Genomic DNA, 23,577 nt, shown 5'->3' with positions numbered 1-23,577 from the left:
AGTAGTAGTAGTAGTATTCTAAAACCTATAATTAACAGATGTACATGTATGGATGTAGTAAATATTACTTTTTATACAGCATATTTCAGTTTGTAAATTGTCTGCACTTTTCCTCTATGCACCCGGTATCTCTTCTAATCTATTATTCATGCCACAGCGAGTTGTTATACTGCGTGCCTTTTTTCCCAGGCAAAATTTCCATCCGTTTTTGTTTCTCTAACAAGTACTGTTCCTGAGTGTGCGCGCGTGACGCGTGGCCAATTTAGAGAAGGAGCAAAAGGAGCTCGCGGAGCTGAGCGTGTTCGTGCAGCTCCAACCGTATCTCCAGTATCTGCGTATTTAGTAAGGCGTGCGACACCTCGGACAGGAGTGACGATCAGACGAACGAGCAGACGGACACTGAGGGGGTTTAGTGCACTTGTGGCTCTTGTCAGGTGCGGATGAGAAGCCAGAGCGCGTGGAGCACGCTGCGCCGCGCCTGGAACAATGGGACCTGAGTGGCATACTCTTACACTCCCCGCGCTGCGTCTCCACGAACTCGGCACAGGCGCCCCCGGGAGCAGCTCTGGCGCAATCACTTCTTTCCGCTCCACTCTTTTTTAAATCAGCCAGTCTATTTGTTCTCCCCACGCGTTTTTTTTCCTACACTGGTTTGCATATTTATGCATGCTGGTCACGTCGTGCGTGCGTGCGTAGCTGTTTGAGATTTGCGGGGCCGCTTCGTAAGCTCGTGTTTGTGTCTGCGATATGTGGAAGACTGGAGAGCGCTTGCGCGCGGTGCTGCTGTGGCTGCCCGTGCTGCTGGCCGTGACACTCGGCCGCACTCCAATCTCGCACAGGTAACACACACACACACACACCCACACACATATAAATATCCACGCGCGCGCTGTTTGCAGCGATTTTCTGTTGAATCTTACTTTCTTCTCCTGCAGGGTTAACGAGCCAAGCAACATGTCGTACGTGAAAGTCACCGTGGACAAACTGCTCAAAGGCTACGACATTCGGCTCAGGCCCGATTTTGGAGGTAATTAACTTGATTCAGCACTGGTAAAAGCACTGCCTGTGTGTGTGTGTGTGTGTGTGTGTGTGTGTGTGTTATCGTACAGTGTGAAGAGTTGATGTTATAGATTTTGATGGGTTGCGTTTCGCAGGTCCTCCTGTTGACGTCGGGATGAGTATTGACATCTCCAGTATTGATATGGTGTCTGAGGTGAACATGGTGAGGAGCACACAGATACTTGATTTATACCTATTTTTTTTTTCCTAAAACAGGAGGTTTATTTATTTGTTTGTTTGTTTGTTTATTTATTTATTTATTGTGTGTGTTTGTGAAAGAGAGAGAGATCATGACTAATGTCAGGCCTATACATGATAGTAGAAGTACAGATACTCATGTTAAATGTTGACGTGACCACTGACTACACTTTTTCACTCAAGTTAAAGTAGAATAGTTTGGGCTCTGACACATGCTTAAGTAAAAAAGTAACTATTACCTCTATCTGTTTTAGTGTCACGCTGGTAACTGGACCTCACATCATATTAATATATTGATACAAAAGAATAAAAAATGTTGTTACCTAATGAATGTATCCAGACTGAACATCCACCATATAGAGCACAAGCAGAGAAAAGATAATGATGATCAGGTGATCAGGAATGTTTCTGTTCTCAGTCATGTTTACATCGCTGATTCCCTCTGTCTCATCCACGTTAACCCCGTACTTCTCGTTGCCTTCTGCCGTAAACTAGCCTACGTCTGTGGTGTGTGACAGGCAGGAAATTATACACGAGTGGTAGATTGAAAAAGCTGTGCAATGACTGGAAATAGGTTGATGGGCTGTAAACAAAGAAAAAACATCCACATTTCACCAAATAGATGAAAACTAAAGTAATGAGCCTGGCTTCAAAAAATATAAAGTAGAAAGTACAGATATTTGTGTAAAAAAAAAGTTGTGCAAAAAAAAGTGAAGTAAAGAACTGATACCAGAACAATCTAATTAAGTACAGAAAGTTGTATTTGTACTCTATTACTTCCCATCTCTGCTTAATAGTGGCTGTATTATGTAGTTTGTCTAGGGGCTTCAGTACAGGAGTGCTCCAAAATTCACAAAACCAGAGGTTTGATTATGATGCTGACGGCAATGGCAGATTAGGATTTACACACTTCTGTTACACTGAGTACAAGATGATTTCTTGTGCACAGTGTAGAAGTTGTCCTAATATACACATAACATCACACACATCATACACATAACAATAAAAACTTGAGGATGACAAAATAGTACTGGGAACAACAAAGACATCTTTATCTCTTTTGCTACTTCAGTGCTACTGTACATGTGGGTCTCTAAGGTGCTCTGGCTTTTGGACTGCATAGGCAGTAGCTGAGCTTTTTGTTCTGACAAGGTGCCAGATCATCCCATGATGGAAAATATATTTTAGTGCATTATGGATAGGGGTCTGAACAGAGCCATTTCCGTGAAGAAGGTCATGCATTAGTAATTTTAACAGGTCAGTGTTGGCTTTGCTCGGATGACCAAGGAATAGCAGCTGTGGACTGATGTTATACCACACATCTTTTATATATTTTCTAAAAAAAAAGATACACTGCTGTAGAAATCGATACAATGAGTTTACATTGTTTATACAAAACACTATACTGTAGTAACACATCACATTCTTTACACACCATATGTTTCCTTTTTATACACTTAATATACTTTATATACTAATTATCTATATATAGTTCCATAGCATTGTACCTGTTTATACACAATTAAGTTGAATAATGTTATATTGAGCTCACTCATATTTTTCCAAATGAATACTGATCAGAAGAGTGAAGAGTAGGATCATATTGAAAAGGATATAAATGTAAAGGGCACACTCTAGTAGCTGGCATTAATTTTGACTACATTTCAGAATATTAAGCACACCAGTGATACAGTCACAGTAACCAATTCAGCCAATTCATATATTTTCAATGAAGTGATTGGTAGACTGGAGGTCTTTAGTGTCCAGTGTCTTAGCTGTTGGGACAGCCAGAGGAAGTTCTTTTTTAGGAGATAAATGAGTCTTGATGCATGCCTTTCTTGTTTCATGAGTAATCGTGGGTCAAGTTGAACAATGCTAAAGGTTTAAAGGGAACATGGTGCAAAGCTGAGTTTGATAAGTGTTTTCAGGTAGACGAGGGCTAGTCTATTTTTGGCTTTGAAAGCAATCATCAGTGTTTCTGATCTGAAGTCTGTGTTTCAGTGAAGGGAATGCACCCATGGATAATGTGGCAAAACTTGGGGATGTAGAAAACAAGTCATGCATTCGGATCATTCGAAGCGTTGAATGACATAAATAATAATAATAATAATAATAATAACAACAATAATAATATATTATAGATTAGATTTCTGTTGACAACACTGTTGAATAATTTTATAGAGAATCCAGCTTTTGATGTTATTGTACACTGCTTGCACCATATCTATAAGACATGGCATGATACTGCTGTTTGAACTTGCAATAATGACACATATCATCTTAAGTGTATCAAAGTGCACTGCTGAGGGGGAATACTTTGGCCTTCTCCTTTTAAAAGACCACAGAGCTTAAAATGTTTGCTTTCTGTGATATCCTTAACCTATGCAAGTTTTTTAAGACATCACATTCTTGAGCATTTTACCCGTAGCTTTCGAGCCTGCTTGATGGTAGCAGAGAAATGAGGCCATAGAATGTTACACAGCACTATTTGAAGGCCTGTTAACCCCATGTATCTTGCGATGAATTTGTCATTGCATGCCATTTTAAAACAGTTAACTGAAAGAGACAGCTCTAATTAAAGGTTGGTGTCAAACATTCACTTTCATAACATTTTTTTTTTTTATTTACTTCTGACAAAAAATTTATACAGCTAGTTCATAATTAACTTTTTAATTACATAATTTTTTCCAGCTTGTATAGTGGTGCACAGGTAGCAGATGGCAGTGGTGGGTGGTCAGCCTTCTCTGCTGGCCTAAACACTGACAGAAGCACTGACCTACATTTACAACTAAATTCTAATATTTGTTTCATAAAAATTTTATTAATTTATTCCCAACAGTTTATTCTCTTCATTTCATAGCATTTCTCTTGGCTGCACTGCTTCCAGTACGTGTATGTGGATGTCTAATCAGATTTCAGCCTCTATGTGCTGCCATGTCATTCTAATCTGCCCAGGGCCTTCAAAGTCTGTCCTGCTGGCCTTTTACAATAGAGAATATTATTAATAAGTCTGTTTCTTTAACCAATCAGGTTTAAATTTCACCTCAGCTAGCTGGCTCAGAATAAAGTCAGCTTTTTCCGTCCTCTGATTGGTTGGTCAGAGTGAAACTGTTACAGCCAAGTGCTCTGCACACATTAACACATTTGAGTTAAAGTTTTATGCCTACGGAGGAAGAGAAATTGATTTGCTTTCGGACAAACATAAAAATGCATTATGAAGAAAATGTAAACCCGGGAAAGGGTTTGTTCGCTACTTCCAGTGAATACTGGCTTACACTGGCTGTACATTATACCACTGGATTACAGCCTCTGAGGTGTGGTGCAAATTATGCGTTTGCATCTCTGGTGAGTAGGTTGTATTTTATTAAAACTTTTATGTTTTGTAATGTTATTAGACAAATATTGATTCTGAACTGCTCCAAATGATGTAGGTGCACAGTTGCGGTTGTAGTGTAGAGGTTTGGAGTCTTAACTGGGTTTCTTGCTTTAGTAAAACAGTATTCACCCTCCATATGCGAAATGTCTCTCTCTCTCTGTAATGCCACGCATTGTTATATTGCGTTTTTTTAATTGTATTGATGGTTTCTATAACTGCAACATGATAGTGGTGGTATTAAGAGGTAAATTAATTTCCCCTCTGAAGGCCCAGGTACCAAATGCACGGCCTGCCACTGGCAGAAGGATGTACAGTTTATGGTAGTAAATGGTAATTGCCATAAGGAGAAGGTGCATCTCATGAAAAGGAATGCCAAAGTTAAGGCAACCTTGCCTATAGGCCATTTTGGTGTCCATCTCCCAATAGATTTTAGCTTTAGCAGTGTTTGCGGTAGTGTCCTTAGTTGGTAAGTCACTACAGGGGGCCAGAAGATCTGCTCGGGTTATCACAACCACTCTTTGTTGCTGTTTTTTGCAGCATGAAAAGAAATAGGGGAAATAAGGCACATATGATAAATTAAATGGCGAGTTGTGGGTCAGTGTGCCCTGTCCCAGTTGTCCAGCTCTATCAAGAAGAACCACAGGAGCCAGTGTTTTGACTTGGGACTGCAATTAATTTACCTGCAAACTGCCAATCCTTTCCTATATCTAAGATCCAACTTCGGGATATAGCTCCTGAGTTTATTTTTTGTTTTTTAATTATATCATTTGCCATTGTTTGGGATTAAAGGCAAAAATCTTTGACTATATTTTATAGTGATGTCTTAATAGTACACACAAGGTTTTTTTGTATTATGCCAAAAGGACACTACTCTTCTTGCAATGCATTGCCTCTTGCAATGCAGTACAACCCTGAATTATTTCAGGTGCCCTACATAACCCTAAATCCAACAATCAGAAAGTTCCCAGAAACTTTGTTTCCCCTGAGGTATGCTCTAAATTGATAGTATAAGCATCTTCGTAAACTGCAGACTAGGTTGTATTGTGTGTATATGTGCATGTGCGCACGTGCGTGTATTTGTGTGTGTGTGTGTGTGTGTGTGTGTGTGTGTGTGTGTGTGTGTGTGTGTTTGTGTGTGTGTGTTTGTGTGGTTCAGCACAGATAAGGTAATATTCATTTTAACTGTTCCAAATTCATTTTAAAACTTTCCCTTGGGCCATGCTTAGAAACCTGGGTTCTCTTTTATGAATTATCTTTTAATTGTTTGCTTTTTCATCTTCGAATAAAATATAAAAACAGGACTAGATATTGTCAAAGGGAACTGTTATAAAAAGGCAGAAACCATGATTGGGATTTTTTTCCCCCAGAACACCAGAAATGTAAAGAAACCTATAAAACAATTAAAAGAGGATTCTACATGGGTACATATCTATATATAATCAGTAGCATTATAACAATAACTTGCTGCACAGAGAGGAATTTGTGTCAAGCTGACATTTGATAATTACTGAATGTTTCAATTGTGTTCTAGATCAGAGTTCATGTCTGAGGTTTAATGTCTGTAAAATGCTAAAAATTTATATTCTAAGAAAAAAATACAAATACCTTGAAACAGGTATGGATTAGCTTATAGTACCTTCTGATTTGCAGCCTCATAGAACATATACAACAGGAAAGCTATATGGCTTTTGGGTCAGTTTCACTACCAGTATGATTGTCAAATCGGTCAATTATGTGCTCTGGGAATTCATTTCAGGAGTAAGAAAGAAAATGGAACACAAATGGCCGTGATATAAAAATAAATGTTTTGCTTTTGCCACAGGACTACACCATCACCATGTATTTCCAGCAATCATGGCGTGATAAACGCTTGTCCTACACTGGGATTCCTCTGAACCTGACACTGGATAACCGTGTGGCTGATCAACTCTGGGTGCCTGATACTTATTTCATAAATGACAAGAAATCTTTTGTTCATGGTGTCACCGTCAAAAACCGCATGATTCGGCTGCATCCAGATGGAACTGTGCTCTATGGTCTCAGGTTAGTGTATGGGGCTTTACTGAAAAAAATTTGTCCTGGTCAGCTAATGTCAGAATTAATGACAGTGTCTTATTATTTGTATGTTTGCAGTGTTTAAATTTGTGTGTGCCTGTTCTAGGGCAAGCAGTATTCCCCTGGCTTTTCTAATGTTGCATTTTTTGGAGTTAGTCAGTGTGAGTCATATAGAGCTTGTATATTTCCTGTACACTGATGATAGATGAAGCTGTCTTTGCCCTACTTAAGCAAGTTCTCTTTAAGCTGCCAATGTCAGATTTAGTTAAATACAGTTATAGTTGTGTTATTTATTTATCTCTATGTCAATTCAAGCTTTGCTTTTTCTAAGGACAATTGTTTTTTTTTTTACAAAATCTATTTATAGAAATGGGATATATATAGTGTCTGTTAAATTTTTAATTTTTCTTATTCTCAAACGCTATTATAATGGCATTTTCTCATTACTGGAACTACACTGGGGCCAAAACCTGTTCTAGCATGATAATACCCCATGTGCACAATGAAAAAGACTGACCTTACCTCAACCGAGCACCTTTTGGATAAATTAGAATGCTGTCTGTGCACTAGGGCTTTTCACTTGATGTCAATGTTGCATATCACTTCTGCTCTTGTGGCTAACTAAATGCAAATCCCCATAGCCATGTGTCAAAGGTCTTTTTTTTCCATTACATAGTTTATTGGTATATATACTGTTGTATCATACATATAGTTATGCAACCATCTTTTCATGGAACGCTGAGTTCCTGCTGGATCGTAACTGGTTTGAGTAACATGGAACCGTGTGGGTTTTTTACATTCAAAAATCACAGATACTGGGTTTGGATGCACAATATTTCTGGAACTGTTCCATCTGAGAAAATACAATACAAGGCCCATGTTCTTGTGTTCATGAGTTCCAGGACTAGGTTGATTCTCAGTCTTCACTTCACTCCACAGGGGCCGAACCTGTGGATTTAATATACAGTACACCATATATTTAGGGCTGTAACAACGAATCGATAAAATTAATAATGAAATTTGTTGTCAACGAATGCCATTATCGATTAATTGGGATGCTCAAGTTACGGGTTAGCGTGAAGGCAAGATAAAACAGCCGCTTGAAAAATGGCAGAAAGTACAAGTCAACTGGCATCAGAAAAAGTCAACGAAGACTGTAACCTGCAACTTATGCAAAGCAGAGCTCATGTGGCATGGAAGTACCACAGTGATGCACATGAAAAGAAAACACACTGGTGTCACAGATGAAGGTGAAACAGCACAGAAAGCAAAAACTGTATAATCCTCTTCCCCAACATAGGATTTGATTAAAATGATGCGAACACACAAAATCTAAAAGCAGCAAATAACAGCAGTAGTAAACGATAAAAAAAAAAGTATTCACTGTTGTGGTTTTCAATGAATGGTCATGTATTTGTATACCAATGCATATTTTTTCCTTTTTTAATCAAGCCTGTTAAATTAGTGCGTTTCTCCATTTCATTCTCCTTCTGTAGTTTGTCTACTACAACAGTCTTCTACAATCTTTTTAAACGTCATTTACTGCAACTTTACTATGGGAAAATTCTTGTGTTCAATGTTTGTATATTTAATTTATGCATATATCATTAAATTATTATAGAAAATGTAATCAATTATATACTCTATATGCTTATATTTTCACAATTGAACAAAAAGCATGGTTGTCAACAATACTAATGTTGATTTACACAAATAGTTTCACCTTGCATACTCAAATGCTGTTGTTTTTATTAGAGAAAGAAACAACCCATGAGTGAATTTGTTCAAAGGAGAAATTCCACATGCAACAAGCAGCCACTATAAGCTTTAAAATGTCAATTTAAAGATAGTTAAACTGAATGTGGCTTTTGCATTTTTTTAAATTACACTTTTATACATAAATGCCATGCATTAAGGTATTATATAGTTATAATAAGCAAAACATCTAAAAAAAAAAAGATTAATTAAAGAAGAAAATAATAATAATACGTCCGATTAATCGATTACCAAAATAATCGTTGGTTGCAGCTCTAGTAATTACACCTAGTAATAAGAAATGTAACTGGCAGATTGATCATGTCTCTCATTTTCAGCTTGTTGATGTGTTTAATCTTACAGTAGGATTCCAAAAGGTCCTTTGTTCCTTTTTCATGAGGAAAGCTTTGTGTCTTGGCTGGACTAGAACTTGTGCTCCTCTTGTTGAAACAAGAATGCTCAGAGCCTAGCTGCAAGCTGATAACCCACTTTTGAAGGCTCTTAATTCCAAGAGGCCCAAGAGAACTACTATTGCAGCTACAGACAGTGAGCCCAACATCCTTAGTAGGAGCTGGTACTGCACATAGTAATCTATATGAAAATATATTTAAGCACAATAATTCCTGCCAATACACTGAGATGTCAGAGTGTCTGTCATTCTCAGTCAATCTAGCTTTGAGCAGATAAATTGTGTGGCCTGTTTTAAATTTCTTTTCTACGTTCAGCATTAAACTAGTTCAACCCTTTCAAGTCTAGAATAATACAAAGGACTCTGTCCTTCTCCTTAGCAGGACAAGTAGGTATAGTATGTTAAGTAGAATCCCTAGTTCTGAAAAGTAAGCTAGAGTTGTAAAACATTTTAATAGACACTTTTGTTCAAGAGGGATTAAACACCTTGGCCCTGAGTCGGAATATCAGAACATTCTTCTTTTTCTTCTTCTTTTGGCTGCTCCCATTAGGGGTCGCCACAGCAGATCATCTGTCTCCACCCCCCTGTCTTTACATCTGCCTCTTTCACACCAACTACCTGCATGTCTTTCTTCACCACATCTATAAACCTCCTTCTTGGCCTTCTTCTTTTCCTCCTTTTTGGCAGCTCCATCCTCAGCATTCTCCTACCGATATGCCCCATGTCCTTTCTCTGCACATGTCCAAACCATCTCAATCTCGCCTCTCTCACCTTGTCTCCACCTTGTCACTCCCAATGAAAACCTTCAACATCTTGAGCTCTGCTACCTCCAGCTCCACCTCCTGAACTTGTTAAATTTATTACATAAATACAATAAGTTTGTTCCTTCTTGGATAGAAGAGCCATAAAAATGTGAAGGGAATGGAATGGAAACCCACAAAAGTCCACTTTGTATATTCTTATTTTAGGGGAGATTTGCCAAAATGAATATTTAAAACAACAAATGCAAAACTAACAGATTTCTGTTTGTAAATGTTGTTAATAAATAATATTGCATAAGTTTTTTTTGCAGGTTTAATCAAGCTGTTTTTTCCCCAGAGTTTCAGACACTGTTTATCACAATGGTTTTGCATGTCGGAGAGACATATGTCTAATGCTAGGTCTGTTTGTGTGTTCCTTTTGAGTGCTTTTGGAAAATGTTTTTGTAATTACTGATTAGATTAGAACTACCTCTGTTCCACTGAAGAAAATCAATCCAGGAGAATAACAGGTTCGTCATTGTTAGTGTGTGGGTACCCAGATGTCTAGCAGCAGGGCTTAATTTTATATCCATAACCATCTGGAGCTGTCTGGGTCTGAAAGCGTTGTGCTATGTGCAATAGTCATGTGCTGAATGTCTGGTGTTAATTAAAGCACACCATAATTAAGATCTAACTTGTGATATTTTAGTGTGATGGCAGCAGTTAGTGAGACAGTGTGAAGGCAATTACCAGCACAGGAAAGTGGGAGGGAGGAAGGAAGGAAGGAAGGAAAGAAAGAAAGAAAGAAGAAAGAAAGAAAGAAAGAAAGAAAGGATTGAGGGCAGGGGAAGGGTTGAGTGTTGTGTGTCTATTGTCATACTTTTGTTTGTTGAAAGTAATGAACAGTATGTGAGGTAGTATTTATATCAAGCAAATATTTTTGTCAACGTTGCCTATATGCTTATTTATCTTTTATGTTACAACACAATTAGTAAATACAAGAAACGTTTCACCATTTCATATCAAACATTTTTTTCTTGTGGATGTTCACTGTTGGTTCCATTGTGAACTGTGTTCAGACATAGTGGTGTTTATTTGACCAGGATTACTACTACAGCAGCCTGTATGATGGACCTGCGGAGGTACCCCCTGGATGAACAAAACTGCACTCTGGAGATTGAGAGCTGTAAGTCATCTTTAGTGCAAGTCACAGTAACCCAATCTTAATATGTCCTCTATGTAACTCTACGAGCTACAAAAGCTAATAAAATGCATGATGTCAGTCATACCGTTAGAAGTTTTAAATGTTCTCATATTACAAAATTTACTGTATTAATGCCTCAGAAAACAAAAGTGGTGTCAAAAATAGAAATTTTCTGAATATCACAAGCTTGCGCTAAAATGTGTAAACAGTAAAATAAAAAAATTAAAACTCAGTATAGATTGAAACTATTTCATTTCTCTTATGTATATTGTTGTACTATCTAAGTGATTAGTTGGTTCTTCCAATTATCTTGACTTTGCAATAAATTTTTGTGACCAATGTGTATACACAATACAGTACTAGTTCCAACTTATAGTACACGATTTTAAAAAATAACTTGCAGGTTTTTATCTTAAAATTGGTCTAAAACATAGTGTCAAGAATCCACCTTCCACGCCCTCTTCGGCGGCTGTCATGCTGCCGCTTTCTCTGAAGCACCCGGGCTTCAATCACACACACCTGGGACTAGTTAAGCACTCCTAGATAAACCCCTCACTCACACTCACTCCCGGTCCGTTATTGTATGTGTACGGGTATATGTTTGTTGGTATATGCGTAACCCTATGCTTTCCTTCCCATTCGGACTTCGCTATCCTGCAACGGCTGCGCTTCTCCCCAAGCGCACCTCAGATCGGCTGCGCTTTTCCCCAAGCGCACCTCGGAATACTCCTTCCTCCTCTTTGCTAATTCCAGGACTGTGTGGGCATTGCCCCTCCAGGGTGTACCACAGCTGTCACTTTCTCCATATCTAAGGACTGCTATTTATGTGTGTTTGTGTCACTCCCCCCATTAAACTAAAGCGAGCTGCACTCCAGCTTACACCTCCATTCATTCGCCGCATGACAGAATAAAGGACCTCAAAGAGACATGATCGGGTTGCTACCGTGGACTCTGCGTGATCCGATCTGTAACAGCAGGACCAATCGAAGCAGAAAGAAGATGACTCGCGCTTCCGTGGTGAACCGGCAGCCGAACGGCGACATCTCGCCTCTGAGGCCCTCTCAAAACGATGTCACGCAACCAAGCTCCACTCAAGGTGACGTCTCGCCTCCAAGGTCCCCAGAAGGCGACGACTCGCCCCTGAGCTCCTCTAAAGGGGACATCGCGCCTATGAACCCCGCAGAGGGCGTCGCTCGGTCTCTGGACTCCACCAAGTATGCCTTCCTGCTCCCGGTCTCCACCGAAAGCGTCGCTTGGTCTCTGAACCCTACTAAGGGCGTCGTCCTGCTCCCGACCACTGTAGAGGGCGTCGCTAAGCCTCCGATCATCCTCGGGACTCCGTCTAAAGCATGGCTCGGCCTCTGGACTCCGCCGTGGGCGTCACCAGATCTCTGTTCTCCGTCTTGGGTGACGCTCCACCTCCAGTCTCCGCCCAGGGGGTCATCCAGCCCGTAAGCCCCGTTGAGAGCTCCACCCAGCCTTCGATCATCACCAAGGATGTCATGCCAAACCGGGTTTCCGTGGTGGACCTAACTCCGTTCCAGGCCTTTGTGGGGGGCGTTGCTCCACTCCTGACCTCTGTGGTGGGCACTCCTCCGTTCCAGACCTACACAGAGGGCATCGCTCCACTCCTGACCTCCATGGTGGACATTTCTCTGCTCCAGATTTCCACAGAGGACATCGCTCCGCTCCAGACCCCCGTTGTGGTTGTCGCTCCACTCCAGACCTCCGCGGTGGGCGTCATGCAGCCTCCTGTCTCTGCCGGGAGTCGCTCAGCCTCCAGTCTCCGCCGAGGACGTTGCTCCGCCTCTGGACTCCGCCGTGGGCGTCACCAGATCTCTGTTCTCCGTCTTGGGTGACGCTCCACCTCCAGTCTCCGCCCAGGGGGTCATCCAGCCCGTAAGCCCCGTTGAGAGCTCCACCCAGCCTTCGATCATCACCAAGGATGTCATGCCAAACCGGGTTTCCGTGGTGGACCTAACTCCGTTCCAGGCCTTTGTGGGGGGCGTTGCTCCACTCCTGACCTCTGTGGTGGGCACTCCTCCGTTCCAGACCTACACAGAGGGCATCGCTCCACTCCTGACCTCCATGGTGGACATTTCTCTGCTCCAGATTTCCACAGAGGACATCGCTCCGCTCCAGACCCCCGTTGTGGGCGTCGCTCCACTCCAGACCTCCGCGGTGGGCGTCATGCAGCCTCCTGTCTCTGCCGGGGGAGTCGCTCAGCCTCCAGTCTCCGCCGAGGACGTTGCTCAGCCTCTGGACTCCGCTGCGGCGCTGCTTCGTCCCTGTCCTCTGCCAGAAGCATCTCTCCACCTCCTGTCTCTGCTGAGGGCGTCGCCCTGCCCCCGGTCTTCACCCTGCCTCCGACCTTTGCCCTGCCTCCGGTCTTCGCCGAGGACGTTGCTCAGTCTCCGGTCTTCGGCAAGGGTTTCGCTCCGTTCCTGGCCTCCGCGGTGAACTGTGCTCCGTTCCGGACCTCCGTTGAGGGCATTGTTCCATTCCAGGTCTCCAGAGTGGCCATCGTTCGGTTCCGGCTCTCCACCGGGGTTGTCGCTTCACCTCGGGTCCTTCTTGTGTTTCCCCCAGTTCCGCTGCGGTTCTAACCGGATCTCCTTCGACCCTGGACGGCTCCTCCGAGTGCCCTGGCCCACCAGGCTACCACATTCACTGCATGACACACAGAAAGTAGCTTTTGGTACAATGCACATGTTTTAACCTAACAAAAGATGAAATCTATATTAAACTTCATTGCTTAAGGGTATTGCATTGTACTACATATCTTTTTTAATCTAAATTGTGAGTGCAGTGAATAGCTCAGTGAACATCTTAAAAATAACTAGCTGAGGCGACTCATCAATAAGTAACAGGCAAAATTGAGGCAAGATGTTTTACAGTAAGTAAGGAGTCCTTAGGAGGATGACAAAGCACTCCCAAGTTCCTCTGAAGGCGTCGTCACGGCTCACAGCCCCGGCGATGGTGTCAGTGCGTTCCTCCTCTCCGCCGTTGGCGTCACACAGCCTCTGGACACCACCGAGGACGCTTTTCTGCTCCCACTCATTCACTCATTCCCTGATCTCCGCTATGGACATAGCTCCGCTCGTTACCTCCGTGGTTGGCACCCCTTTGGTCCAGGTCTCCGCCGAAGGCGTCACTCCGTTCCGGGTCTCCGGGGTGGACATCGTTACGCTCCCGTCCTCCGTGCTGGACATCACTTCGCTCCAGACCTCCCCAGTGGGCGTCAATCCGCCCCTGATTGCCGCCGAGGACGTCACTCGGTCTCTAGTCTCTGCCGGGGAGGTCTCTCCGCCTCCGGCCTCCACTGAAGCTGTCTCTCCGTCCCTAGTCTCTGCTACAGGCGGTTCTGACCAGGTCCCTTTTGCCCCTGGATGGACACCGGGGTCCTCCTCCGAGTGCCCTGGCCCTCCGGGCATCGGTGGGTTTGGGGCGTCAGGTGCCGCCCCCTCTGGGGGGGTAATGTCAGGGATCTCCCTGCCACACCCCCTTTGGTGGCTCTCTATGCCTCCGCTCTCCCTCCACACCTGAAGCTCATCATCACTCCACCCCGCTCCTAAATAATCCCCTCTCTCACATTTACCTGCCATTCGTTACTGAATGTGTTGGTCTTTACGTGCGGTCTATGTTTTCGTGTTTTGGTTTTCACACAGGACTTTATTATTCTGTTCCATTCGGACTCCACCATCCCGTCCCAGCTGCGCTTCTCCTCCCCGCGCATCTTGGGTCAGCTACGCTTCTCCCAAAGCGCACCTCGGACTCTCTCAAACCGAAGGACTGCCGTGTGCTTGTGGCGTGTGTGTGTGTGCATGCTTGTGTGCATCTCTCCCCCTCACACTTGTCATTAAAACCTAAGCGAGCTGTACTCCGGCTTCCGCCTTCTGTTTTGCTCGCACCCTGACAGAGGCACTGATGCAGGGCATGAAGGTCTGTGGTAGTTTGACATTTCAGTTGATCATATACATTGTGGTTAGGGTAGATAGGATGTCTCCAAAATGGAGAGACATGTGTAGGAAGCATTGAATCAGTACCTAATCTTCTATTAGAAAGGCATAGCTCAGGACTGTGACTACAATAATGCAGAGAAACCCCTCGTAGTTGCATTAATACAAGGCTCTATGAATGTTTCTTCTAAATTTCCAGCACTGCCCATCATTTTCTATAACTGAATTCTATGTACCAAATGAACAAGGAAATAACACTTTATAGTCTGTACATTTGGTCTACTTACCAAATCTGGGAATAAAAAACATAAAATTTTCTATATTTGCATTTTTTACATGCATTTACAATAATGTTTAGCCTATTCTAACAGTAACAGCACATATGCTTTTATATTTCGATATGAATGTAGTCCTTCTTACATTACCCTAGGGTTGATGGATCTGAGAGTTGATTACTCTTTTCACTACTATAAGGACATAAATTAAATCATAATCTGATCCTTATCAGATTTTAGAATTATGTAAATACAACCTCAGATGCACAAACACACAATACATATTACATTGCCACAGTATTTCAGTCAGACTGAAGTCTGAACTTTGACTGGGCCACCGCAACCACTTGGGCCACTTGATTCCTTTTTTTCTGTCATTCCACTGTAAATCTGCTGGTGTGCTTGGGATCATTGTCCTGTTGCATGACCTTTTTTCAAGCTTTAGCTGTCAGACACATGGAGAATACTTTGGTATACAGAGGAGTTTTGTTTAAACTCTTAAAAGTTTAAATTCCTTAATGTAAAATGATAGATTTTTCCCAGATTAATGGGCAGCAACAGTTTTCTAAGATCATTGCAGATATATTTCCTTCTTGGCATTGTGTTATCACATACCTGATCCCTAATCTGCATTGATTTTTGTTATAAAAAAAATATTAAAAAGTATGTCATGTGTTGTTTACCTCAGGTTGTATTCTAAGTTTAGGACTTGCTAAGAACCAGATGATTTTATTATGTGCTGATATGTTAAACAATAGAATTCAAACGGGGTGTACTTTCATTTTCACATGACTGTATATATACCTTATATTATAATAAGTTACTATTATAGTAACTTATGCTCTGTGTCATAAGTATTTTAAAGTTACATGTAATTGCTAAAATAGACAATACACATCTATGAATGATTTCCTGTGACAGTCCTGCTTTCAGAACCCACAATGATTCAACTTTAATGAAGCTCTGTGTTTCTTTTTAGAAAATCTGTAGGGATAGAAAATCCTGTCAGTTTAGTCTAAATGAGGAGTTCTCACTAAGCTGTTCGTGTTATTTCAGCACTGTGCAATCACACACTGATTTAGTGCCTAGACAAGAAAGTGTGGGAGTGGGTGGCTGGCACCTCTCATCTTTGGTCTGTCCTGATATATGAGCACTGACTGCCCAATATATACTAGTTGGCATTTTATTAGGTACACCTGTCTTAAGCATTACCTGTCTGGGCATGTTACAAAATCGTACTCTGTCAGCCAATACTGTTTGTAATATATTTGTTGCATTAGCAGATTCATGTTTTTTGCAGATTAAGTTACATACATTTCAAAAGTTGTCAAACAACCCAACCTTCATATGTATATTTTTCTTATATTCTCCACAGTTTATTTTTTTAATCCTCTTAGGTGCAATATTCACTCTCCTTCTTTTTTACTTTCTCTTTCTCGCAGATGGCTATACCACAGATGACATTGAGTTTTACTGGCAGGAGGGAAGTTCAGTGACTGGAGTAGACAACATCGAGTTGCCACAGTTCTCTATCATTGACTATAAAACGTTGTCAAAGAAGGTGGTGTTTGCAACAGGTAGAGCCCATCTTTTGAACAACTGTCTCCACTAAAAATATATACTATTTTGCTATGGAAATTAATAGGACATAATCTATATAGTATTGTATATTATGTCTATAATTAACTTTTTAAAAGAAATCAGATGATAAACTGATTAAGCTATTTCAATTTATTAATTTTTTATGTTGTAGTAAAATAGAAAATTAAATAAAGGGTAATAGTAAAGGTTTACATGATGAGCATTTGTCTAAGTATTCTAAAATTAGAAAGCATTAATTGTGCTGGTTGTGCATATAATGTCAAAGCAGAAATTTTATAAATGCTAATACAATTATCTATTATTTATTATTATTATTATTATTATTATTATTATTATTATTGTGTATTTGAATTCCTGGTGTGGTAGTAAATGGTGCTGTTACAACAGTTGACCAACAAAGGATTGGATTTAGAAAAAATATCTAGATGGTACAAAAAAAACATGTCAGAATGTGTTTGCTAAGAGAGGCCCCAAAGACATTGCTTTCACCTCTACCCTTTCAGGGTCATACCCTCGTCTGTCCCTGAGTTTTAAGCTAAAGAGAAACATTGGATATTTTATCCTGCAAACCTACATGCCCTCAAACCTGATCACCATCCTGTCCTGGGTCTCCTTCTGGATTAACTATGATGCTTCTGCAGCACGGGTAGCTCTAGGTGTGTGCATGTTTGTGTGTGTAAATACTACAAATGGCTTTGTACTATATTTGTAAATACCATGCTGCATTAATTATGCAAATCATGTTAATTGTAAGAACCTGATGACTACCTTATAATTACATTGCATTTATTTCCATTTATTCCCTTTTATAGCCACAGCCGAGTTATTTTAGTATAAGTATATATATATATATATATATATATATATATATATATATATATATATATATATATATATATATATATATATATATATATATATATATATATATATATATATATATATATATATATATATATACTATAAGTATTTATACGTATATTTAGTCTTGCTGTATCTTTGTAGGAATCACTACTGTACTGACCATGACCACCATCAACACCCATCTACGAGAGACACTACCCAAGATTCCCTATGTAAAAGCCATAGATATATATCTAATGGGCTGCTTTGTCTTCGTGTTCTTGGCCCTGCTTGAGTATGCATTTGTTAACTACATTTTCTTCGGCCGAGGTCCTCACCTACAGAAGAAAGTGGCAGAAAAAGCTGCTAAGAGCAACACTGAGAAGAGCAGACTGGAGAACAAAATCCAGGTGAATAAAATTTAGAACTGATATCATAAACCACATATTCTTATAGCAATTTTAATCTAAACCCACCTCTCTCTTTTTCTCAGGTGGATCCCCATGGAAACATTCCCCTTACCAATCTTGACCTGCGACTCACTGGGGCTGAGATGCTCAGTGGTCTTGGTGACCCTCGGAATACCATGTTCTCTTATGACAGTGCCAGTATTCAGTACCGCAAGCCTCTGACAGGCTGTGACATTTACGGCCGACCGACTGCTTCCCTTGAGCGGCCAATCAAACCCAAGAAGAGTCACTTGAAGAAGCAGGCCTCTCAGCTTAAAGTGAAAATCCCAGACCTGACAGATGTGAATGCCATTGACAAGTGGTCACGTGTCATATTTCCTATCACCTACACTTTCTTCAATCTAGTCTACTGGCTTTATTATGTCCACTAGGGGGCAGCAGTGCACTCAGCTTAGCTTTCACTTATCAAATCTGGTCAAGTGCTCTCAACAAAAGGGTTATTTGATTTAATTTGATATCTTGCCATATATAAGCTATAGGGTCATCTAGATAATGTAAGAAATATTTAGTTTCTGATTAGATGTTTCTATTCATCACCCCTGCTTCATGTAAGATCGAACTACAGGGGTGTGATGGTGCTGCAGCTAACTTGTGAAAAAATGCACAATAGCCCAGAGTTAGTGCTAACACTACAGCTGTAACTGTAGGCAGCATTTGAAGTCAGGCACTATGGTCTTAGACAATAAACAATGATAATTCTCAGAATATCTACCAGCCTTTTAAATATTTGCACTGTATTTGGGACAGAGTTTATTTAGACTTTAACGATACTGCAGCTTTGGTTTAGTTATGAGATGCCTATGTGCACATGTGCTAATACTCTTGGTAAATACTTGCGTATTAGATAGTCCCACATTGTTAGTGTAGCCACACTTAGCTCTTTTACACAATGTGTTACAACATGATGACCAATTAGAAAATAGAGCAAACAGGGATATATATATATATATATATATATATATATATATATATATATATATATATATATATATATATATATATATATGAGTGGCGGGCCATGCATTTCACACCTTCAGGCCTTCACCGGTGTCCTGCCTGAATCAATCCACCTCTTGATACCATCATTACGATGCCATGGTTGTAAAAACCATCAATATTATAGAGAAACGCAGTATAACAGAGCATTGCATCACAGACTGGTATCTCATGCTGTGAGACTGAATGTGACTACTAATGCAAGAAACACATTTAAAACATATCAACAAGCTTTCACAGCAGACACAGCTGCACCGCCGGCATACATTATCTTTAGCAGAAGCATCAATATTAACCTCATAAAATGACCCCGGGTTTCTGTGCATCTTTGTGCATTGTTTTTGTGCATTACAGTTTTCCTGGGGATATACAATGAAGCCAAATTGTGTTTTTACAAATTCTACAGGAACGAAAACGCAAAAGTATAAACAGTTCATGAAAATGCTTAACAGTTTTGAACTGGTTTGGCCGATTTTCCTAACGATGTCCAGCTTTTCTTGAAAAGTCCGTCTTGTACATGTCCTTCTAAGTGAATCTGTGACCAAATCAATTTCTTTTCCTCTGTTATTCATTGTGAAATTAAAAAATCTACACGGATATGTTTGCTTGTACAGTTTGCTACAGATGACCATCCAATCAAATTACCTAAAATTGTTATTATGCGCCTGTGAATAGACTTTTGGAAATAAAAAAATACACCTATAGGGACTTACATTAAAACTTAAGTCAGCGATTCTGATAGAAAATCACTAATGGCCTGCCACTGATTTTTATATATATATATATATATATATATATATATATATATATATATATATATATATATATACACACACACAGTATCACAAAAGTGAGTACACCCCTCAGCAACTATTTTAGTAGATCTTCTCAAGGGACAATACTATAGAAATTAAACTTGCAAATATTTTAGAGTATTCAATGTGCTGATTGTATAGCAGTATACATTTACAGACTTTTAAAAATAACTCACAGTTATTATTGTCAAAATAGCTGGCTACACAAAAGTGAGTACACCCTAAGTGATAACAGCTGTATGTCAGTTAACCATGCAAAGCAACATGTCCTATTCATATTTATGTTTTTGTCTCATTGACAGGATCATACAAATTTGTGTATCTTTTATAACAGCAGTTAAAATTTGGTGCTTTGAGTACAATTCTCTCACACTGTCCAGTAGATGTTTAACATGGCACATGTGAATGAAATCTCTAAGGATTTGATCATTAGAATTGTTGCTCTCCACAAAGACTAGACTATAAGAAGATGTGTAAGACCCTGAAACTGAGTAACAGTACATTGGCCCGTGTCATGCAAAGAGACGGGTTTCACTAGGAACAGACCTCACAAGGGTCGATCAAAGAAGCTGAGTCCTCGTGCTTGTGTGCGTCAGGTGCAGAAGCCACTTAGAGGTTGCAGAAGCAGAAGGTCTGATGGGGAGATAGGGTGGCCAAGTATGTCTCCAGACCTGAATCTATTGATCACTCGTGGGGCATTCTTAAGCAGAAGGTGGAAATGTGACATGTGTCTGCCATCCAGCAGCTCTGTGATGTTACGAAGAGGATCCCAGCAGCTCTGGTGAATTCTATGCCCAGGAGGAATAAGGAGGTGCTGGATAACAATGGTGCTTACACAAAATATTGACACTTTTGACATGTTTACTTAGGGTGTACTAACTTTTGTTGCCAGTTATTTTGACAATAATGGCTGTATGATGAGTTATTTTTAGAGGACAGTATAAGTACTGCTATACAAGCTGCACATTGACTTTTCTAATATAGATCCAAGTTTTATTTCTATAGTATTGTACCTTGAGAAGATACTAAAATGGTTTCTAAAATGTGAGGGGTGTACTGACTTTCATGAAATACTGTATATATTAAGGGTGTAATGGTACCCAAAATTTGTGGTTCGGCAGGTACCTATATTTTTTGAAATAAAATAGAATAAATCAATTGAATGCAATACACTTTTTATTATATTGATTCAATTTAGTAATTAAATTCACACACAAATTGCTTAAATAAAATTAAATAAGTGGACATTTTTAATTTAAATAGTTTATATTTGTTAGACCCCATTTGGATAATACAGATGTGTATATAAGTGTGTTACATTTAATATTTACTTTTCCAAAGATATGATCTACTTAACTGTTCTACTTATTTCTGCATACTTTAACAAATGGTAAAGAGAAATGTTCAGAGAAACTCTTGAAGCTGGACAAAAACCCCCCGCAAAAGTATATCTTTTGTTTTAATGCATGTGCAAAACAAATCGTATTTCTGGTAAGGGCTGAGTAGCCACAGTGACACTGTGCTAACTCTTGTTTCTTTTTTTTTTCTTTTTTTACCCCGGGTATTGTGTATGTTTTATAGTGTAATAAATGCACTCAAAGTGCTAGGCAGAGACTAAACAAAATCGTGAAGCGTTACCATATTTTTGAATAGATTAGCATGGCCCCTGCGCAAGGATGACACGAATACCGAACCAAAAGTCCTGTACTGAAAAGATTCTGTACGAATATGTGTAACATTACACTAATATATATATATATATATATATATATATATATATATATATATATATATATATATATATATATATATATATATATATATATATATATATATATATATATATATATATATATATATATATATATATATATATATATATATACACATACAGTGAGGAAAATAAGTATTTGAACACCCTGCTATTTTGCAAGTTCTCCCACTTAGAAATCATGGAGGGGTCTGAAATTGTCATCGTAGGTGCATGTCCACTGTGAGAGACATAATCTAAACAAAAAAATCCAGAAATCACAATATATGATTTTTAAATTATTTATTTGTATGATACAGCTGCAAATAAGTATTTGAACACCTGTCTATCAGCTAGAATTCTGACCCTCAAAGACCTGTTAGCCTGCCTTTAAAATGTCCACCTCCACTACATTTATTATCCTAAATTAGATGCAGCTGTTTGAGGTCATTAGCTGCATAAAGACACCTGTCTACCCCATACAATCAGTAAGAATCCAACTACTAACATGGCCAAGACCAAAGAGCTGTCCAAAGACACTAGAGACAAAATTGTACACCTCCACAAGGCTGGAAAGGGCTACGGGGAAATTGCCAAGCAGCTTGGTGAAAAAAGGTCCACTGTTGGAGCAATCATTAGAAAATGGAAGAAGCTAAACATGACTGTCAATCTCCCTCGGACTGGGGCTCCATGCAAGATCTCACCTCGTAGGGTCTCAATGATCCTAAGGAAGGTGAGAAATCAGCCCAGAACTACAGGAGGAGCTGGTCAATGACCTGAAAAGAGCTGGGACCACCGTTTCCAAGGTTACTGTTGGTAATACACTAAGGCGTCATGGTTTGAAATCATGCATGGCACGGAAGGTTCCCCTGCTTAAACCAGCACATGTCCAGGCATGTCTTAAGTTTGCCAATGACCATTTGGATGATCCAGAGGAGTCATGGGAGAAAGTCATGTGGTCAGATGAGACCAAAATAGAACTTTTGGGTCATAATTCCACTAAGCGTGTTTGGAGGAAGAAGAATGATGAGTACCATCCAAGAACACCATCCCTACTGTGAAGCATGGGGTGGTAGCATCATGCTTTGGGGTGTTTTTCTGCACATGGGACAGGCGACTGCACTGTATTAAGGAGAGGATGACCGGGGCCATGTATTGCGAGATTTTGAGAACAACCTCCTTCCCTCAGTTAGAGCATTGAAGATGGGTCGAGGCTGGGTCTTCCAACATGACAATGACCAAGCACACAGCCAGGATAACCAAGGAGTGGCTCTGTAAGAAGCATATCAAGGTTCTGGCGTGGCCTAGCCAGTCTCAGACCTAAACCCAATAGAGAATCTTTGGAGGAGCTCAAACTCCGTGTTTCTCAGCGACAGGCCAGAAACCTGACTGATCTAGAAGATCTGTGTGGAGGTGGGCCAAAATCCCTCCTGCAGTGTGTGCAAACCTGGTGAAAAACTACAGGAAACGTTTGACCTCTGTAATTGCAAACAAAGGCTACTGTACCAAATATTAACATTGACTTTCTCAGGTGTTCAAATACTTATTTGCAGCTGTATCATACAAATAAATAGTTAAAAAATCATACATTGTGATTTCTGGATTTTTTTTTTTAGATTGTCTCTCACAGTGGACATGCACCTTCGATGACAATTTCAGACCCCTCCATGATTTCTAAGTGGGAGAACTTGCAAAATATATATACTTGCTGCCAAATGTATCCCACCCACTAAATGGTACCATGATGAAGAGATAATGTTATCAAAAGTGGTCCAAGGAAGGAACAGTGGCAACCCGGCAACAGGCTCATGGGCAGCAAAGACTCATCGGTGCAGGTGGGGTGCGAAGGCTGGTCTGGACCGTGTGGTCCGATCAAACAGACGAGCTCCTGTAGTTCAAATTGCTGAAGTTAATGCTGTTAATGCTCAATGGTCAGGACTGTTTTGGCAGCAGAAGGGGGACGACACAATATCAGGCAGGCGGTCATAATGGTATGCCTGGTCGATGTATTTACATATTCACAGAACCTGTGTGAAAGTTGAATTTCTTCATTTAAAAGTCAGGTAAAATG

General features: G+C 40.2%; 1 protein-coding gene across 3 annotated transcripts; it reads left to right on the top strand.

Moving 5' to 3' along the window:
- The first annotated feature begins 210 nt into the window (after nt 1–210).
- gabrb1 (gamma-aminobutyric acid type A receptor subunit beta1) lies at nt 211–18,878 on the top strand. 3 transcript variants are annotated; one of them, XM_046872447.1, is made up of 10 exons: nt 213–839; nt 936–1,027; nt 1,155–1,222; nt 6,456–6,676; nt 10,696–10,778; nt 16,473–16,607; nt 17,136–17,288; nt 17,638–17,708; nt 17,820–17,885; nt 17,969–18,878. In XM_046872447.1, the coding sequence occupies exons 1-10, from the start codon at nt 748–750 to the stop codon at nt 18,314–18,316; spliced, it is 1,329 nt and encodes a 442-aa protein (XP_046728403.1). In that variant the 5' UTR covers nt 213–747; the 3' UTR covers nt 18,317–18,878. The 3 variants fall into 3 exon arrangements, with proteins under 3 accessions (XP_046728404.1, XP_046728403.1, XP_046728402.1); XM_046872446.1 differs by having other exon boundaries at nt 215–839; nt 17,638–17,885; XM_046872448.1 differs by lacking the exon at nt 17,136–17,288 and having other exon boundaries at nt 211–839; nt 17,638–17,885.
- Nucleotides 18,879–23,577: the final 4,699 nt, after the last annotated feature.

The sequence above is a fragment of the Silurus meridionalis genome, chromosome 2 (assembly GCF_014805685.1).
Source record: "Silurus meridionalis isolate SWU-2019-XX chromosome 2, ASM1480568v1, whole genome shotgun sequence".
Taxonomy (NCBI): domain Eukaryota; kingdom Metazoa; phylum Chordata; class Actinopteri; order Siluriformes; family Siluridae; genus Silurus; species Silurus meridionalis.
This window is presented reverse-complemented; position numbering and strand designations above follow the sequence as displayed.

Coding starts and splice junctions, on each gene's coding strand:
- gabrb1 (XM_046872446.1), top strand. CDS start 748: ATGTGGAAGACTGGAGAGCGCTTGCGCGCGGTGCTGCTGTGGCTGCCC. Junction 1,223..6,455: donor TGGTGTCTGAGGTGAACATG/GTGAGGAGCACA, acceptor CTTTTGCCACAG/GACTACACCATCACCATGTA. Junction 10,779..16,472: donor CACTCTGGAGATTGAGAGCT/GTAAGTCATCTT, acceptor TCTTTCTCGCAG/ATGGCTATACCACAGATGAC.